Genomic DNA, 19,137 nt, shown 5'->3' with positions numbered 1-19,137 from the left:
ACATATTTAAAGAATAATAGATGTCGTTCTTACATCAGTTTGAAATGTGAAACAGAATACACTAACACTGAATATTTTATAATAGAAAAAGAACTGAGTATGTTTTATTACATCCATAAAAAGGTAATCAATCAGTACTGCTTGCGTTGTGTAATTACTTTGTTACTAGTTTCTGGATCTTCAGGACTTCTCTGTTGCAGTTTATTCCTTCCCCCTTAGTAAGGCTTGGTATAGAGGAGCATATGCTACGAGAAGGCAAGGTATTTACTTACTAGCTGGGAAAGGATGGCAGAGGAAATAATTGTCTCAGAGAATCAGAGGAAAGTACTGTTGGGATTTTTGTTGTTAAACAAGCAAGGGTTTTAAGTGCACTTCCAGTCATACAGAGATGCTTTCTTGATCAACTGTTTCTGTAGTTCCCAGGTTAACACCAAATTGCCTTTAGTAATCAACATGGTTGATTACTTTTTTATTTTTAATTATTATTAATTACTTTATTATTGATTTCTGGTAAAAAGCCCCCCAATTTTTTACCAAAAATAAGAAAAGAAAGCCTACCAAAGCCACTTCATGTATTGTTAGAATTCCTTTTCTCAGGGATCTTTCCCCGTTGAACTGTTTTACCTCTTATTTTTGTTGCTTAAATGCAAATGAGAACAGACTGTATCTGGGCAGTGCCAATACAAGTTATAAAAATATACATCAAAAGACTCGGTTCCTAATAAAATTTTTCAGCACAACGTGTCACACAGTTCAGTAACTTTTGTGAATTTTTAATATGATGAGCTTTGCAATCTGTATCAGCAGATATAGCACTGCCTGTCATATTTATCTACTTAAAAAAAACAAACTTCTGTGTGTGATACAATGACATCCATGTGTGTTTTAATTAAGAGCAAAGTACTGAGGAAAGTCAAGGACTGAGAATTATTTTTATTCTCTAGTTCAGCTCAAATCTGAATAGAACTTAATTAATTGTCGCCTTTGTTCTCGTGGCGCATGGTGCTTTTGTTGTAGATGTGACCCAGGCATTGCAAGTTGGGTTGCAATAGTTGATGATAGTTGATGATAGAGCAAAACGGGACCATTTACACCAAGTCTGAGGTTAATGCTGCTTACTGATGCATTGGATGCTGTAATGTCAGCCATACCATCCCCTGTTCTGGGGAAAAAAAAAAAGCAGAAGAGATTTTTAGTAGATTGGTACTCTTTATCCATAATCTAAAATGTTAAAGGCGTTTTTCAAACAGAATTAAGATAGGTCTCAAACAGGGAGCTGGTCTGCAAATTTCAGTAATGTATTTCTAAACTTTTATCCAGTCAATGAAACCTTATGTTCCATTAACTTCTGGTGGTTTCCATTTATGGCAGAAGTTGACACAAGTCCTTAAACCTTTCTGGAATGTTATCAGAATTGTAAATCAGACTTTTTATATCCTTATTTAATAATTTCTGATATATTTATTTCACTACTGTTGTACGTTAAAGAGGAAAATTCAGTAATAAATTCAGTAACAGTAATTAGTAAATAAAATGCAACAAATATGCACAGCGAACTGGGCAGTGCAGAGGAAAGTAGGCTACCAGCATAGCACACAAAGATCTCATCAAGCTATGTTTAAACTTAGGTACCTTGATTTGATAGCTTTCAGCTGTGCGTGCACATCAGCAATGCTGCAGTAACCAGGAGATAAAGTCATCTGTGGGTTCTGGAGTCATGTTTGGAATGGCAGTAGTAGGTCAAGCACATTCTCTTTAATCAAAGCATACTCTTTTTAATCTCAAAGTAGAATTCACATATGTGGTGTCTTTGAAATAGGTAGCTGTGAATTATTGCTCATCTAAAAGAAATTCCTGGAACACTTGATGCTAAGAATCAAGAAATGGCCGTATGGACAGGTGGTGCTTTGCATTGCTTAGAGGCATATATTTTAGGTCAAAACGAACACCTTGTCCCCAAACACCGGATGCCAACTTTTTAAGCTCTGCCAGAGGGTCTTTCTTTCAAATGAAGAAAGCCTGGAATTTGGCCAGTAGTTCAGCATAAGGCATTTATAATTTCTGCTCATCAACTGACAAATATGTGATTTCCAGGGATAGGGATGGTGTGTAGAGCTTAACATGCAGATCTTGGTTGCACACACTTTCTTACAGAGTGCTGCGTGGTTGGTTGGGAAAGACTGGGTTAAATGTGTGCCAGAGGTTTATTTGCCTATTTGTTTTTATCTGCCCTATTTAACTGGTCTTCAGGAAAGTGCGATTGTGGTGGGACTCTCATAAATTATAAATCTGCTCCATAATTCTATTATGTATAGCCAGTGTCCAAGAAGACCCAGCAAGATGAAGTGTGATTTTGTTTGTGTGATGTGTGTTTGTGTATATGTTGCACTCATGAAAGTCTTCTCGATGACTGTTGTCATGTGTGTTTATTCCTACCAGTTGCTACACTTGAAATGGGAATCTGAAACTATTAGTATGACTATTTAAGTTCCAGCATTGGGAGATGGGACAGTAAAAGCCTGAATGTAGAGCGCTGTGTGTCCCATCTGACTTGCATTCTGTTATGTCCACCAGTGTTTGCTAGACTGGGAAGTCTGTCGGGAACAAAGCTTTCTTTCTTTATACAGTGGGTGTGAGAAGCAGTGTCCTTGCATTTCTGATTGTCCCATGCTGATGATGAGCTGAAGCTCTGAAAAAATGGATTAATTATTTGGATAAGGATTTTACTTCTCAGGATTAGGTGTGTGCTCACTGAATTGTTGGATTGGACGGTTCTGAGCTTCCCCTTAGTTTCAGGAAGCAGTTCATAGAGAGTAGAGATCTTTTGTGACACTGTGGAGTTTATAAAAACACCAGATTAAAAATAGATAGCAGTTGCACCTCTAAGCAGTAATGATCTTGCTCTAATAAAACTTTGACTGTCTGCAAGGATTTACAATATGTGCAAACAAAAGTTTTTTTTTAAGTGTCCTGCAGAAATGAATGCAGAATATGATTTGTCCAGAGTAAAAACACTTGGTTGTTGTATTGATCTTGATTTTTTTATTTATTTATTTTTTTGTTTGGTAGAAATATTGAGAGAATTTCTAGTACTTTTTTGTACCATCAAACCAACAAAGTTATTTTGAGTTTGGGGCTTAGTTTGAAACTACTCGTGCGTGCAGATAGTGGAGGCACAGTCCATTATTCAGGAAGAGCTGCAGGATGTGTTGCTTGCTTTTTTTTCCTCCGCCTTGGAAACCTATTGCAGCTTGTCCTATGGCAAGGGGAGTGTCAGCAGAGAGGGGGACAGGACTGGGAAAGGCACTGGTCAGCCTGGCAGCCTGAATCCAGCTTCTTCAGAAAGTCACAGTCCACAGAATGGCTGAGGTTGGCAGAGACCTCTGTGCCCATCTGCTCCAACCCTGATCCAGTAGGGACACCCAGAGCAAGTTGTCCAGGTCCAGATGGCTTCTGAAGACTGCAAGGAGGGAGGTTCTGCAACCTCTCTCACTGTGCCAGAATGGTGGCCAGTTTTTTAATTTGTCCCTTGCTAGCAGAGAAGGAAGCATCACACCTGCCTTCTGGGAGCAAAGGTTGCAGTGAGCAGTGCTGACTCGTGCAGGGATAAAGCTGCCATCTGTCACCAGAACCCCATAGTTTCTGTCAGCTGTTACATGTGCACTAGAAATGTCAATGTCTCAGTGTTGCAAAGACATACCTAGTAGTGATCCTTACCATAAAACCATGTTTTTATAAGGCTTTAATGTTATATGAGCACAATAGAAGGAAAGGGGGAAACACAGGCTACAAATGTATTGGAAAAATGTTTGACTGTTATCCTGGGTGTACCAGAGTAACAGCAGAAACAGCAATATTAAATCTGAATGTGGAAAGCTGCAGTGCTTCTGCCCCATTAATAAATACTAACAAAGATGATTGCCAACATGGACCTTGTTTACACAGGGATTCATTTCTGATTGTTAAGTGTAAGTATATTTAGACAGAAAACGATTTTTGTTCCTGAAAGCCAAGAAGTTGTTGTAAATGGGAGGAATTAGCAATTCAGACTCCACAAAGCAAACACCAGCCTGGTTATTACAGATGGGACTTAATAGATGTAGTTATATTGAGGTTAGGACAGGAAGCTGTGCCTTTGTTTCATGTTTTAGTGATTAAATTCAATTCTTATGGCTGGCATATTATTGTTTGAAGTTGAATTTACAGTTTTATTTTAAAAAGACCTACTTTGGCTGTTTTCTTTCCTGAAATGCTGCAAATATTTCCAAGCTATTCATATTTCCCTTGCTAAGTCATATCAGCTCCAGACATCTCCATTTATAAATTTGTTCATACAAGTGTATACATTCAGGAATCTTAGTCTAATTCAGTGTAGTAATGCCTCTTGTAACTTCAAAATCTCATGAAATTTGAAGACTAAAAACTGTCTGAATTTTGCTGATGTTCCAAGTGTAAATTTCTGTGTTAGAAGTGCTCTAACTTGAGCACTATCACTAACAAATTTGCTTGTCTTTTAAATGTCTGAAATATATGCTCTGTCACAATGACAGAGTCCAAATGACAGCAGGAAGGAACTGAGAAGGCTTTCTTCTCAAAACTGAGCAATGCAGTCTGGAAATTCTGACTCCAGAATTTGAGTTCTTATTATCTAAGTGAATCCTTATAGGAGTTTGCCAGGCAAGACATAACGGAGTATTGCTAACACCTGCATCTCATTTGTACAGAAGGTTGATGGATAGGATTTACTGCGTGTGACAGAGAGAGACAAAGAAAGATATCCAAACACTTGATTGAGGCTGTGGAGGGTAGACCTGCCCCTAGCAGAGGATGAGCACATTTCCAGGATCCCAAGCAGTGTTGTGTTCCACCAGCTGCCCGGTCCTTCCTGTTCAAGGCATTTGGGAAAGCCCTGTGCTATAGCCTGTAGGCTGTGATTCTCATGAAATTATATCAAGAATTGTGTTTTTTTTTCCTCTTCTTTGTTCTGTGGCCCACTAAAAACCTTCTAAGGAGCACAGGAATATTTTCTCAACGTGTCTTCATTTTATTTTTCAAAAGCTGTTTTTACTGATGGAAGGATCACAGAATCACAGAGTTGTAGGGGTTGGAAGGGACCTCCAGAGATCATCGAGTCCAACCCCCCTGCCAAAGCAGGTTCCCTACAGCAGGTTGCGGATGAACAGAGTTTATTGATGGTGCTGTTGCAGCACACGGGTCAGAAAAGGAGAGGAGGCAAAGCTCCCGTTCATCCTGATAGCTTTTAAAAGCAATAATCTAACAATTCCCTGAAGCTTTTATCCAATTCAGAATTCCCACAGCACCGCTTTTCAGCTCTGAGGTTACCCAGATCACAGCAAGGGATGGTCCCTTTCTGCTTTTGAAGCTGGCTGCTTTAAGAGCTACTTGCTTGTTATGTTTTGTTTCAGTAAAACGCCGGCTTGTTTAGGGCCCAGCTCAGCAGTTACGTGTCCATCATGTAACATGCCATTCCCAGTCCCAGAACCTCTGGCTTCCCCTGCTATATGAGTGGAAAATGATTTTGAAAGTTTTAGGAGCTTATGTTTCAGAGAGGAGAGCCTTTCTTCATTGCAGGCAAACTAAATACAGAGCTAATAAGAGAACGGAAATGTGTGAGTGGGTGAATACCTTTGTTTCTCTGTTTTTAATATGTTTTAACTCATAAGTAGCTGAAGTTTTCCTGAACCTGATCTTCAGTTCTGGGAACGTAGAACACTTAAAGATGAAGAAGTAGGATATGCTGATCAATTATGTTAGTTCAAAATTTGGGCAGAATCTAAAATACATCTGTTCTGTCTGACATGTGGCCAAGACTGTGGAAATTATACAAAACAGTATGGATATCTGGGGGCTAAATATTTCAGAAGAATAATTTACATTTCCTTTGGTTCACGCAGACTTCTGTCCGAACAACAGATACTTTCTTAAACCTAGTGGTCTGCCTTGAAGTCCCCTTTCAAGTGCTTCTGGTATGTGTCTTCATGCTGCTAAAGTCACTTTGATCTACTTTTGGCCAGTTTCCAGACCATCCTTTAATTCCTTTTCTGAAATTTCCATACCAGCTTTAATTCCTGCCAGAAGGCAACTGTTCCATCTCTGTTCAAGCAGGGCCCCAGAGCTTTAAATTCACAACGTGTCTCTTCCTGGAAATAATACTCACTGCTCAGACCTGGGAGAAGTCAGGAATATGGACATCTCAGCAGCGCCGGGGGAAGAAATAGACAGACAGAATACTGTCATTTGTTCCCTGACTTCAGGTTTTCTCTTTCCACTTGCTGCTTGACTTGACTGTAGCAATGCTTGGCTTCTATCTGCAGTACTTGCTAGGCTTTGAGCTCCAGAAATCTTTAATTAAACAAACAAACAACGCAACAAAACCATCCGCAACAGCAAAATCAAAATGCTGGCTCATTTGTCACTCAGTGTTTGCCATTCTTTTTGCTCTGTATTTATATTCGTTGGAACACATGAAAGCAAGATCCTGGATTGCCATGCTGTTCCATTCTCCTGTTCTTTTGTCTTCGTTAAAGGTCACAGATGTGACTCAAAATCGTCTTGGCTTTGAAGCCATTGGTCAGTCTGTGTGTGAACCTCAGCGGCAAGGGAGGGTCTCTGAGATGGAAGGAGGCCTGGCAGGTGTTGTGGGTAAAGACCCAGAAAAATAGGCTAGTGTGAACGGCTTGTCTGAGCCGTGGGGTCACCTGTTCTTGTGAGAGAAAGCTTGGGGGGCTTCATTTCTAAGTATACCACTTGCTATCAAAATGTTATGAAATTAAATGTTAGACTTTTTACTTTTATACTTTTTTTTTTTTTAAGGACACTGAAATCCATGTTTCCAACCAATAAAAAGAATTTATTCTTTAAAATCCTGGCAAGCTGCTACAGCCTTTATATAACTATGATTTAGTAATGAACAAAGCCTATTAAGAATCTGCCAGTGACATTGGATCATGGTGCATGGCTGAACTATATGTACATACTGTAAGTCCATTAAAATATGCCTATATATACAAACATATTTTTGTTTTTCACTTAAGAGTACTGATCTGTTCACCTAGTTTTTTCTAATTGTGTTCTGTGATAACTTCAGTACTTTAGTTGCTTTTGTCTGCAGCACTATATTACATCTGTTGTGGGTATGTAGTATGATATGTTTGATGCTGCTGTTGTTTTGTTCTGTTTTTTGTTTGTTTTGAAGAGTTTATCTGACTCAGGAGTCAGTGCAAGAATGGGTGGTGAAGTAGTTGCCAATGGAAAACCTTTCTGGGAATTTCAACCTACTGAATCTTCAGAGATTCAATACCAATACTGGATTTGTTCTTTAGAATAAAACCAGATAAAGTTAGAAATTCGGCCTAACTTCTAAATTATTTTTAGAAATCTTAGATTCTGTACAGCTTTTCTACACGTCAGGAAACACACCTATATTCTGCAGTTTCACTGTAAAAGAATACTGGGAGTTGAAGCTGTGTGGATTTCTTAAAGGTGTTGGTCAATCTTACGCTTTATTGCATTCCTATTTATCTGCAGACTATATACTTAGTCTATTAAAAATTATTCTGTGAACAAAAACAGGTTCTCCATATTTAGTGCAATTATTTGGAATTTAAATTGTGTTTCTTTGCACAATGGGGTGGGAAATCTACTTGGAAATTCACATGCACAATATAACGTTAAAGAAAAAAAAAAGACTATTTAAACTATCCAGTTCAATACTATGTTCTTAATACCTTTGCAAGTTTCCTTGGGAGCTTAGTGTATGCAAATTTGCAATAACCTAGGCATAAACTCATTTCCTTTTCTTTGACCTTTTTGCCTTGTCCTTGTATGATTTATGATTTCTGCTTATTTATTTATTTATTTATTTTCTGTTAAATACTCTCTCAGACATTTGCTTGGAGCAAAGCTACTGTCCAGATTTTTCCTTTGAAATAATCTTCCTTCAGGCTACTTTTAACTTTCTGAAATGCAAAGTAATTGTAGTTCAGATTTTGATTGTATGTCTTTTTCTTCTTTTTAAGTATATACTGCCTGGACACATTATCAGTTTGTTATTTAAAGGGCTAATAAATTTTTCTCAGTTGTATTAATTTGTGTTGCAATAGAATTCAAATTAATACTAACCAGAAGATCTTCTAATAGGAGAGTAAGGATGAAGGGTGTAATTAAATCTCTGAAGTAAATTACAAGATATTTTGTGAACGTCAGTAACATACTTGCAACCCTTTAACACATTTATTTTACGGACGTGTTTCAGGGTTGTGAGTATCAGAATTTTTAAAAATGTACTTTTTTCCCCAAAATAGTCATTATTCCTCAAGATCTGCTGCCCATTCTTGTATTTTTGAGTTTTTCCAGATTTGTCAGGTTCATTTTGTTCCCCTAAATAATGCTTTTAGAATTTCAAAAATATTCATATTACGGTAGTGGTAAAGTAAGTGGGTTTTTAAAGTTCCTATTTGGTGTGTGTGTGTGTGTGTGTGTGTGTGTGTGTGTGTGTGTGTGCTATGTACAGAATACTTAGGTAAATTGATTACTTTCAGATGCTGAGCACTTGGTCTCTCTGTAGCTGGTGATCCCTGCAGGAGCATTGGTTGAGATGTTACCTCAGAAATGAACCCACTCAAGAAATAGGCTGTGCCTTAAGAGCTAGCATAGGTATATTGTTGGAGGGAAAAAACATGGCAAATCCAGAATTAGTCACTGCAATTAATCGGTTTTAAAGCGATGGTTACCTGATTCCAGTCACTGCTGGAAGCATACCAACCTCTTGCGAGTATGCTGAAGGGAAAAGATGTCACCTGCTTTAGCTCTGGGTCTCTGAAGCATATTTCTTGGCATGATGGATGTCCTGGCAAAATATCTTGCTGGACAGGTGAGGTGCAGAGACTTAGCAAAGGAATTTTGTAAAACATACCTGTTTTCCACAGAGCACCAGGAAGTTTAATGACTTTGAAACAGAGGGGAAATTCCAGCTTGGAAATGGCAGCTGGGTGAATTCATCCTATAGACAGCATGTGCTCTCTGTCACGGAAGAACTTTCAGATTGAATCCTCTCTGGAAAATACAGTCACATGTGAGGAAATGGTTTTCATTCTACGAACTGCTCTCCCGGACAGTGAAAATGTGTCTATGTTTGCAAATTATCCCATATGATTTAAGTGACTCTTGAAGAGCTTGGGATGCATAGACTGCAGGGGAGGTTTAGGAATAATAATTAACTTATGGGGAGAAAATCCAGAGGATATAAGCAGAGGAAAGGCCTTTTGGAGCACGTAACACATTTTGAATGTTTAAGGCTTGCTTTTGAAACAAATGCAGGTTACCTTCAAAGGGTCAAAGACTCGACATTTTTGAAGGTTAGTAGAATAAACAACAGTCCACACTGAGGCTGTTGCTAGTTGCTGTGTGGCACTCATGTGTTCAGTTGCAGCTTGTACTGCTTTGCATTCGCGTGAGGGTAAAGGAGGTGACTGTAGTGGTTTTGGATGGACCTTGGTTCCACCCCTGCCAGCCCTTACAGAGACTGTTAGAAACTATCCTCAAGATTTCAAAGTGTTTGAGTTCTTCTCTCTGTCTGAAAAGAAATTTGTTACTGGAACGTCTAGATTGTCAGTGAATTATGGTCACTTTTGGGCAGTTTTGTTGTAACTCTGAGATGGGCTTAGGCCATATGTAAAAAATAACGTCATCAAAGTTCCTTGATGATGATTCTTTATGATACTCCTAGTACTTTTCACATGAAGAAAAGGAATAGATTTACTAAAATTCCTGTTAAAATTCCTTAGAAGAATTGCTTCCTCTTTTGAGTAAGGAGCAAAACTGTAATTTCTGCTCAATGATTTTTTTCCCCATTTCTGGTCTTTTGACTGTATATTTAACTAGGTGGAGCTGCGCTTACTTTGAGTAAGTCTTTCTGGGCATTTCTCTAGTGGTCATAGTAATCTATCTAATTACAGCATTTTATCATCTTAGAACCCCTGAAATATTGAGATTAAAGCTCAGTGATATCTATTTTGGTATACTTAGATTTCAGTGACAGCCTCAGCCAACACTGCCAATGAAACAGCAACTGGAAATCGGACATAACACTCGTGTACTGCTCAGGGCACAATCCTTGTTCTGTGCTTCTAAGGCAGCTTGATGTATCTTTTGATTTAAATACTGGGCTTACTAAGTATATGAAATATGGTGCTTACTGAATATAGCTATATATATAGTATATGTTATATATGTAAATCATTGCTACTGTTTTGCTTGGAGATACCTCATCCAAATATCCAGGCCAAATTCTGCTTATAATCATAGTCCTTAATAGGCCACGATCATAATCCAAGGTTAATATCTAATCAGAAATAACCTGCTTTGTTGCTTATTATGTTGGACTTTGGGAACTTTGCAAAGAGAAAAACAGTATATAGTTTTGGCACGTAAAGGCATCAAAATAAAAATGAAGAAAATGCCTTGTGTGGCATCTTTGTTCGTGAAGCAAGTGAAACATAAATTTGTTTTGTCAAATAAGGAATGAAAAATTCTGCTTACCTCTACATTCACTTTTCAGCACACATCTAGTGAAAAGACTGAGCTTAAGCAATTGACCTAACGAAAGCTGATGTATTTTTTTTTTCTTAGCAAAGCTCCTCTATCTTATTTTTATAATTTTTTTGCTTGCTTCTCGTGCTTTTCAGCAGCTCTGAAGTATATCTAAAACTCACATTTATAGGCTTTTTCTTAACACTCAATTAACTTGTAACATCAACATTGCTGTTGACCACAGTTAAGCAAATGCAACAAAGGCTGATAAGGTTCTAATTAATTATGGGAAATTGTTCCTTCCTTGAGCATCAGTATGCACTGCATGCTCCTACTGGACAAAAATGGTTGGTTGTAAGCTTCCAGTCCTGCATGTCTAAACTTGACAGCGCTCCCTCCAACAAAACACATTGTGGTGCTCCTGAAAGATACGCAGAGATCACTCCTGGAAGCAAACATACTTACTTCAGTACGGCTTCAGAGAATTGTTTTTGAAATTGTAAAACACTGCATTCATAAACGCATTCAAAAGAATGATTTATTCATATACTTCAGATAATTCTTTTCTTGTCTCTTTTTCTCTCTAATGGATTGCGTTTTGTTATATACAAATCATTTGTATTTGTCACACTAAAAACTGGTGGCTGAGAACTGTTTGCCTAGCTGGAAATCATGAGAATAGAGGAAAGCTTTCATTTTCCCTTTACAGACTTTCTTGGGATTGATTCTTGTGGTATGTCTATTTGGATTAACATGAAATTAAAATAAATGTATGGAATGAGTGGAATGTGAAAAGCAGGAGAACTGCTTCTCAATTAGGGTAATCCATATGGTAATCATCTGCAAAATGAAATGTGTGAAGAGCAGACTAAGAAACGTGACTGTGGAAGGAAGGGAGAGAGTTACCCAGTAGCACGTGCTAGTTCATGTCTGGGTTGAGATGTTAATTTAAGCATTACTTCCTACTGTATTTTATTTTATTTAGGCTGTGGTAACATTGATTCTTAACTGTTACATCCCAGCTTGCTGTATAGGTAACTGGCAAGAGTACCATCAACTCATGAACCTAAGAATCCAGCTTGCTGTCTAAGCAGACAAATGGAGCTCCACAGAAGATGTGAAATACTGCAGTAACAAATGCGGGTTCTGCACTACACCCCAAAATGTATTAGCTTCATTTTCCTTCACTTGTAATATAGGAGGTGCTGGCTGGCAGCCCTGGAAATTGAGTCCTCTATTTCTCCACAGGAGAGGTATAGCAAGGGCAGCAGCAATGCAAGCTTCCCCACATTGTCCTGCCAATGTTCCTCAACCCAGTTCGGAAGAGGTCACTTCTGGAGGTGAGTGGGTGATGAGTCTCTGTCCATGCAGTTACTGCTGCCAGGACAGACTGTTGGACGGAGACTGGCCCTGTGTCTTGAATGAACCACCAGTCTTTGATAGATAATCACTTTGTGTACTGTAAAGCGGCGTGGGCTGGATTCATTGAGGTTGCATTATTCTGCTTGACTGCTGTCACGTTTTGGTATTGCTTTTTGGTTGGATGGCACCTTTGTATGTTTTTCTTTTTGCACTGTTTTGTTTTCAGAGACTTTGCCAATGCTTTATGTACACGTCTATTCAGTAGCATGCGGATAACTGAATGCAGTCTGGTTGTGAATGTGATGCAAAAGAGCAGATACTGATGGCAGCCATGTATGCAAGAGGAGCATTAGAGCACTAGACCAGGAGGCATGCTTTGAAATGCACCAAAAATTGATAAGAGAGTGAATGTTGGTTTTCAGTATCTAAATGAATGATTAGGTTTCTGTTGTAAAGCCGTATCTTAACATTTTCTTTTTCCATAATTACTATGTAATTTAGATATTAACACTCATTAAGCTGGTAAACTAATGCTCTTTTTTAAATTATTTTACAATTAGTGGAATCAGTCTATCTAAAGTTAGACGCATAACATCCTGCTCTACGTGAAAGTATTGTGTGTGTGTTGTTGCAGTTGCAGTAGGTAGTTTTCACCTAAACCAGGAGATACGTGATAGATGATTTGAGAAGAAATATTGTAATTGATAGCAGTCTTCAGAATAAAAATAACAGATGCTTACACCCATGGTAAATGAATTTTTCATGTACATTCCTGGGTTTATTTAAGTGCTTCATACTTCCAATGCACTGAGTACTATTCTGTTTTCAGCCAAATTTAAATCTCTCAAATATACAGATGTAATATAGAAAATGGAAACAAAGGCTTAGCAAGGCTGTTAGGCTGTAGTGAATCATTTCTGCAGCTTCAAATGTTTTGTGAAGGATTTCTAACAACTTGATTATCACTTGTAGTTGAAGCCTGCAGGTCTGTATAACTCTGCTTATATGGCTGTTTGTTAGCAGGTATGATAGCAAAAGAACATACTATGGTTCAAATGTAGTGTTACTAATTTCTGCAAGATCTGAAAGAGTTAGTTTTCCTAACCAGAAGATTTTTCTTGTCTTTTGTTTGAGTGATATGGTTCAAAATATTATTCATTCCATTCTGACTTCTTCTTTTGTCAGAGCGATAAGGAGTACAAGGTTTGGTTCATAAATAAAATCAGCAGTAGAGTCCTCTTGGGAAGTAAATTGTGACTAAATCATAAATCCAGTTTAAAAGTTTGAAGATGATGACAGTTCGCTACATTAGGCAATACAACATTGGACATATTTGCTAATAAATCACCTTATTTAGTATTTTTATGGTGCTAACAAATCACTGTGGAATTGATTTTTCTTTTTTTTCAGCCCTTCCAAATGCAGTGCAGATTGCAAGCTTCTCACTGACATGGGCAAACCCTCATGAGGTCCTGAGCTGGCCTCCCACACACCTGTGTAGACTGAGCCATGCGCTCAGCTGAAACCTTCCTCTAGGTCACATAAGCCTTTGAAGACAACTGCACAATTTAGCACCATTAAACAATTTGTGTAATGAACTTTATTTTAAATTGAAGTATAAAAATACAGTTAAACCATCATCAGTAAGAACACAAAAAATATGGAAAGGGAATTTTCTCACATTGCATTTTATTCATACTGCATTCGTCTTTCTATTTCTGAACGTGTTATCTTCCACTTGTAATTAATGGAGAACCTGATTTTTGTGTGTATTTACTTTGAATAATGGTGATCTAAAGGAATCTACTTGTAAAACAAGGTATGACCCAGAGCATGAATAAATATGGCACGATAATCCTCAGAACCTTGATCCTGGAGCCCTAACTTGTATAAGGAATTCTGTTGATTCCAGTCTGACTGTCACATGAGAAAAGGCTTCAGCATTCGTAGTTACAGATTGTTATCCTGTGAGCTTCAGTGTTATTATCCCTTCTTTACCTCCCATTATATCCTGGTGATTTTACAGTCTCGCTGGCTGTGTCCAAGGTCTGGGAGCATGGGAAAGTCAAATCAGCCCTTAGAGAGCATATATATAAATACCTTCGCTGAGCCTCAGTGAGTTGATTTGAGGCTGTAGGTTTAATTCGCAAAGTCATTTTTCTCATACACCTTTCTCAGGTTGGTGTTGAATAATAATATTCTGGACTGTGCATGGCCAGAGTTGGGAACCCCTCTCGCTAAAACTTTGTTTCTGTTTGTGTAGATAACATGGGTCTCTATGTGCAAGTGATCCGTAAGAAGCTTTGCTTCTTCCTGATCTGTTGGGGGTATCTCTAGCAAAACATTTCCCTGACAGATTTGAACCTGGTATGGATTCCATTGGGCAGAAATCCTGTTAGGTTGTTCAAAAGCAGGTGCTTATTTAATGCACTTAGACCTATTTCATGTGTCAGACTTCTAAAAATAAATGATTGAGATGGAGCAGAGGGAATTTCATATAATGACAACTTTATGTCATTGGCATCTGTAAGTAGAAGGGAGACTAAGGAACCAAATCTGTTGGAAATGAGAACTCATTTCTCAAATATCAGGCTGTACAACTGCTGTCACTGATTTGCCATGTAGTTATTGTGGGCTCCCAGCGTGATGTTGTTTAGTATTATGGTGGCCATAGGAATTAATTTGTCACCTGCCTTCCATGGCTTTATAGAAGATAGGATTTTATCCTCCGTCCACCTGTAGTTGGGCAAGTTTAGTCTAGCCAAGTTCATTGGTGACCAGGATGTTGTTGCTAATTAGCACCTATATGAGGACGCATATAGAAAAAGTTAGTTCATGTGTGTATTCAGTTCCTATTATTCTGCAGTCTTACAAACTGCTGTTTCTAGTGGTTCAAGTGTTTGCACAGAAGGAACTCATTGCAGGATCAGAGCTGATACATTTTTCAGCGTGCACACACCAATCCTACCTTGAGACTTGAGAATACTCTGTGATGTGAGTACTATAATTAAAACACTTTTTTAACACAATCCTCCAAAACCCTCGATAACATTTTAACTCATTTTATTATTTTCTTTTGAGCACTTGGAAATTAAGACCCAATAAAACTGCTCTGGGGTTTTGTCACCTTTATTTTGTAGAAGAATACTTGAACTCAGACACTGAAAGCATTTTAGGAGACAAAATATTGCCAATGCAGTATGAGGTATGAGGACAAAAATAAAGAGCTGATACAGAGGGTGAATCGTTTTTCAGTGCTTTCTTTTTTCGACATTAAGACTGCAATATGGATTGCTGTCATCCTCTGTGTTCCATAAAAAACTAACTTACAAATCAGAATTGAGTTTTCCTAATATGCAAACTAATAGATCAGCTGCAGAACTCAGTGCCAAGCTGTTGCTTTTTTGAAAATCATTCTCGTGTTCCTTGAAAGAGAGCTAACGACTCAAGAATGTTGATGTTTTTAATTTTTTTTCTGCTTTAGTATGCAGGTGTAGCAAATTCAGAGCAAATTAAAATCTATCTGTAATGAATAAAATATTCAAGCAAATCTGAACTTCCAGAAGAAAGATGACTGAATTTGAGATGTTAGCTGGAATTTTAGGGCGGAGATTACTGGTATTTATGGAATTCACTGCAGCATTATCTACCAGTGCTCATCTGTGATATTTGTGTTATGTTGACTGACATAGTGACATTTATATTGCCCTGTGATTTGCCAAGGGAGGAGAAAAAAAGGCTTATATTTCTAATTAAATAGCAGACAATGATATACTGTATTCTGGCAATTCCTGACCAGGGTTGGGAAGACAAGCTCCTGTTTGTTTTCTAGGATAGGAACGGTAGAGAGAAATTCTGAACAGAAACGCTGATCTGGATACCAGTTTCTTTTTGGAAGATGTGATTGATGTGATTTCATTGTTTGTATTTGTATTTTGTATTATTGTAACTTCATGATGGAGGAGTCTCAGTGCTGAATCAATAAGTTTAAACAAAATCTCCCTCAGCCCAGTGGCTGCTGAAGGTACAGAGAACATTTTGGGGTGGCTGCAGCCAAATTTGTGCCAATCGGTGCATTTTTATAGCATGCTCTCTCTGCTGAGCACCTGTGCAGCTGGGAGGTGATGATGTGGGCCATGCACTTCCCCTGTTGCAGTTATACAGCTGATACTGCAGAGACGCTGGCAAGCTCACTGTGAATTAGGTAACTCCACCTCTGTAACAGTGACTTCTTGTTTGGTGTGAGCAGTGCATGAGTGTGCTTTCTTATAGGTCATGGAGGAATCTGCCATGATTCTGAGAATCTCAAGGCAAAAGAAAGAAGCACCGACCCTGGAGGTGTTTAAGGAATGTTTAGGTGTTGTGTTGAGGGACATGGTTTACAGACAACTATTGGTGATAGGTGGTCAGTTGGACTGGATGATCTTGTAAGTCTTTCTCAATCTTGGTGATTCTGTGATTCTAAGCAGTCCTATGAATATTCTTGAGAAAGCAGAATGTACAGAGTTCTGATGATATGTACTGCATTTAGTTGGACCAGACAAGAACAGCCAATGCATTTAAGGGTTCATTTTACAGAAAGAAAATATTGTGAGGGTGGGAATGGGGACATGTAACAGGACAGGTTAAGCCAATGAAGCTTTGGCTTTGCAATATTTTGTATATATGTTTTACATATTTATTTACATAGTAAAAGTTAGTGTACGCATACTCTTGATTTTTTCTAATTAGAATCAGGTCTCACATTTAATTTTAAATATCTTTTCTTTGATCTGCCTTTTTCAAATAGAACATACTTTCGAGGGAATCTGCACGTGCTGTTATTGAAATGTAGGATTGCTAAAGGGTTTTCTGTATTTAAAAAAAAAAAAAAAAAAAAAAAAGAAAAGAAAAGTAACTAAATTTTGAAGAGCTCAGTGTGCGCACATCTTTTGTGTATTCTTGACTTTTTTTTTGTCCCAGTAGGACTCTCCTAGACAAAGCCTTTTGCTACAGTAAACCTGCAGTGCTTGGCATCTTTGACCATCATTCTGTGACAGTCACAGTGTTATTTGGAATGCAAAAGATAAATTCATTATCTGTTCAGTTTTCCCTTCTTTTTGTGGGCACTCTCTCAGTGCCTTTGAGTGCTGTGCTCCTGTCTTGAGGGCTCCACAGCAGGCAGAGGTAGATTAGCAAAGTCTTTAACTTTGCATGTGGTAGTTTCTCCTGTTTGAAGTTTTCTGCAGTTGAGAAGGACTGGGTAACTCCTGAGTTTGCACAGGAATGATTTTTCCTCACACCCTTCTTTCCTTCTGCTAGCAGATGATCCTTTAAGGACTTTTGCTGGCAAGTTTTAGCCGCTGGGTGTGATTGCTCCAAGGAAGATGTTGGGCAGCCTCTCCTTGGTGCTCAGCAGAGCCAGGCCACTGCTGAACCTGATGTAGTATTTTTCTCTTGGTACTTGTAGTAGCTGCAGAGATGAGGCTTAGCTCCCCACGAGAGTTGTCAAATGTAACAAAATATGAAACTAAATGATTGTTACAGGATAAATGCCTTGTCTTCATACTTCTCTGAAACCACAGAGGTACTTTTTAAAATGTAAGCTCTAACATCAAACTTCTGTTCAAAATAAATATTACCTCTGAAATGTAATTAACAGTTTTGCAGGTTGAAGTAATGCCCATGATGCCTCCTAGTGCTGCTCTGTAGCACTACTTTCTTAATACTACTGTAATATTTCTATATATAACCCAGATTTAAACACCAAAAATTTTTAAATAACATTGGAATTTCATTTTGGTAATAATTCCTCTGTCAGGCTGTGTTCAAACTGATTTTTCTCATTCTTCTGTAGCTTGTTCCAAATCCTCCCTGAACACTCAGCTCAGTCTGACCTCTACCACTGTGGATTAAAAAAATTGCAGAACTCCAGATGGTTCACTTCTTGTAACGAGGGCACTGTTTTTGGACAGGGATTTAAGTATGAAGCCAGCGATGAGTTAAAAATCCAGCAAAGAAAATAAACAGCTTTCATCAACATTTTCAGACATCCATGAGTGGTAGCACAACATTGGATTTCAAAAGCCTTGAAAGATTTCCCACCTTTCTCACGGACTATCAAAGAGAGCTATGAAAGCTCATTAAATGTCTTAGAAGCCCATGTTATAGTTGTAGGTAGCCCATACTTTCTGATCTCTTTTCTAATTGCTATAGTGGCATGCCATTTATTTTTAAGCTATCTGGAATTGAGTTTTAGTTCTATATCCACTCATCAGCAAGTGGATATAAAGTACAGTGTCAGTCAGTCCCTCCTGGGGACCAAAATAGATGTCTTTTAGTCATCTTTTGTTAGATATCTTTCAAACTGCAGCCATTTGAGTTCTAGGACTTCCTCTGTGTGTCACCTGGCTTGGAAGAAATGCTTAATGGCAAGAGAATATTTGACAAAAGTACTGGTGAAAATACTTGTCTTTCTTCTGTGACAATTAGCTGTGGTAATAGCTGCAAGGAATCAGAATTAATAGGTGATTAAAAAAAAAAAACAAAAGCTTTTTTTTTAAACATGAAAAAGAATTTGTGCTAAGGAGTTACCAATGGTAACACAACAAAAAAAAAACCTTTGCTTCATGAATAAAAATTTCCATCAACTCGAATTGTGCAGCTATTTGACCGAATGTGTTGTTGAGCTCTGCCATAAGTCACGATCAGATGCACATCATTTGTGCTACTGGTGGTGCGGTAGCACTGAGGGTCACTTGGCACAGCTGGCTCTGTGAACACATGAGAGGGAGCTGGTTTGTGGCTGGAGCAGTGCTTCTGTGAAGGAGCAGACAACAGGCGATGTGTAGCTGCAGTAAAGGAGGGGGAACATGGGGTCATGGTGACAGCTGGTCAGCACAGGCAGCAACCTAACTGCCAAGGGTCTTTACTCAATGGTACTCACTTATTGCTGCACCTTAAGGAACACCATTTGTCTTAGCTAACCCTGGAGTTGAAGTTAGACCTAGCAGATATTCTAGTCTATGAAAGCATTCTTCATGTTGAAAGCATTCTCACACTGCACTTAATCACTATTTTCGGGCAAATACCAATGAAACGCAATCCAGACACTGTAATAACCGACTGTGCCGTTGTACTCCTGTTAGGCAGCTAACTGTCCTGTTAGACAGCTGTGTGGTGGTTTTCCAAGAGACCCTGGGGCCGCAGTGATGACCCCAGCAACCTAAGATAACCTGGAGAACC

The 19,137-nt window shown here is 38.4% G+C and overlaps 1 protein-coding gene across 8 annotated transcripts in view; it reads left to right on the top strand.

Moving 5' to 3' along the window:
• The window catches only part of PPP2R2C (protein phosphatase 2 regulatory subunit Bgamma), a 168,253-nt gene that overhangs the window by 56,540 nt on the left and 92,576 nt on the right, over positions 1-19,137 (top strand). For 2 of the 8 annotated variants that reach the window (XM_048941501.1, XM_048941500.1), the window contains exon 2: positions 11,800-11,891. The exons of 5 other annotated variants lie outside the window; for them this stretch is intronic. In XM_048941501.1, the coding sequence (XP_048797458.1) occupies positions 11,825-11,891 (67 nt within the window). In that variant the 5' untranslated portion in view covers positions 11,800-11,824. Of the gene's footprint in view, positions 1-11,699; positions 11,717-11,799; positions 11,892-19,137 lie in introns of those variants that run through there. One more of the 8 variants, XM_048941498.1, reaches the window with a different exon arrangement.

The sequence above is a fragment of the Lagopus muta genome, chromosome 4, assembly GCF_023343835.1.
Source record: "Lagopus muta isolate bLagMut1 chromosome 4, bLagMut1 primary, whole genome shotgun sequence".
NCBI lineage: Eukaryota > Metazoa > Chordata > Aves > Galliformes > Phasianidae > Lagopus > Lagopus muta.
This window is presented reverse-complemented; position numbering and strand designations above follow the sequence as displayed.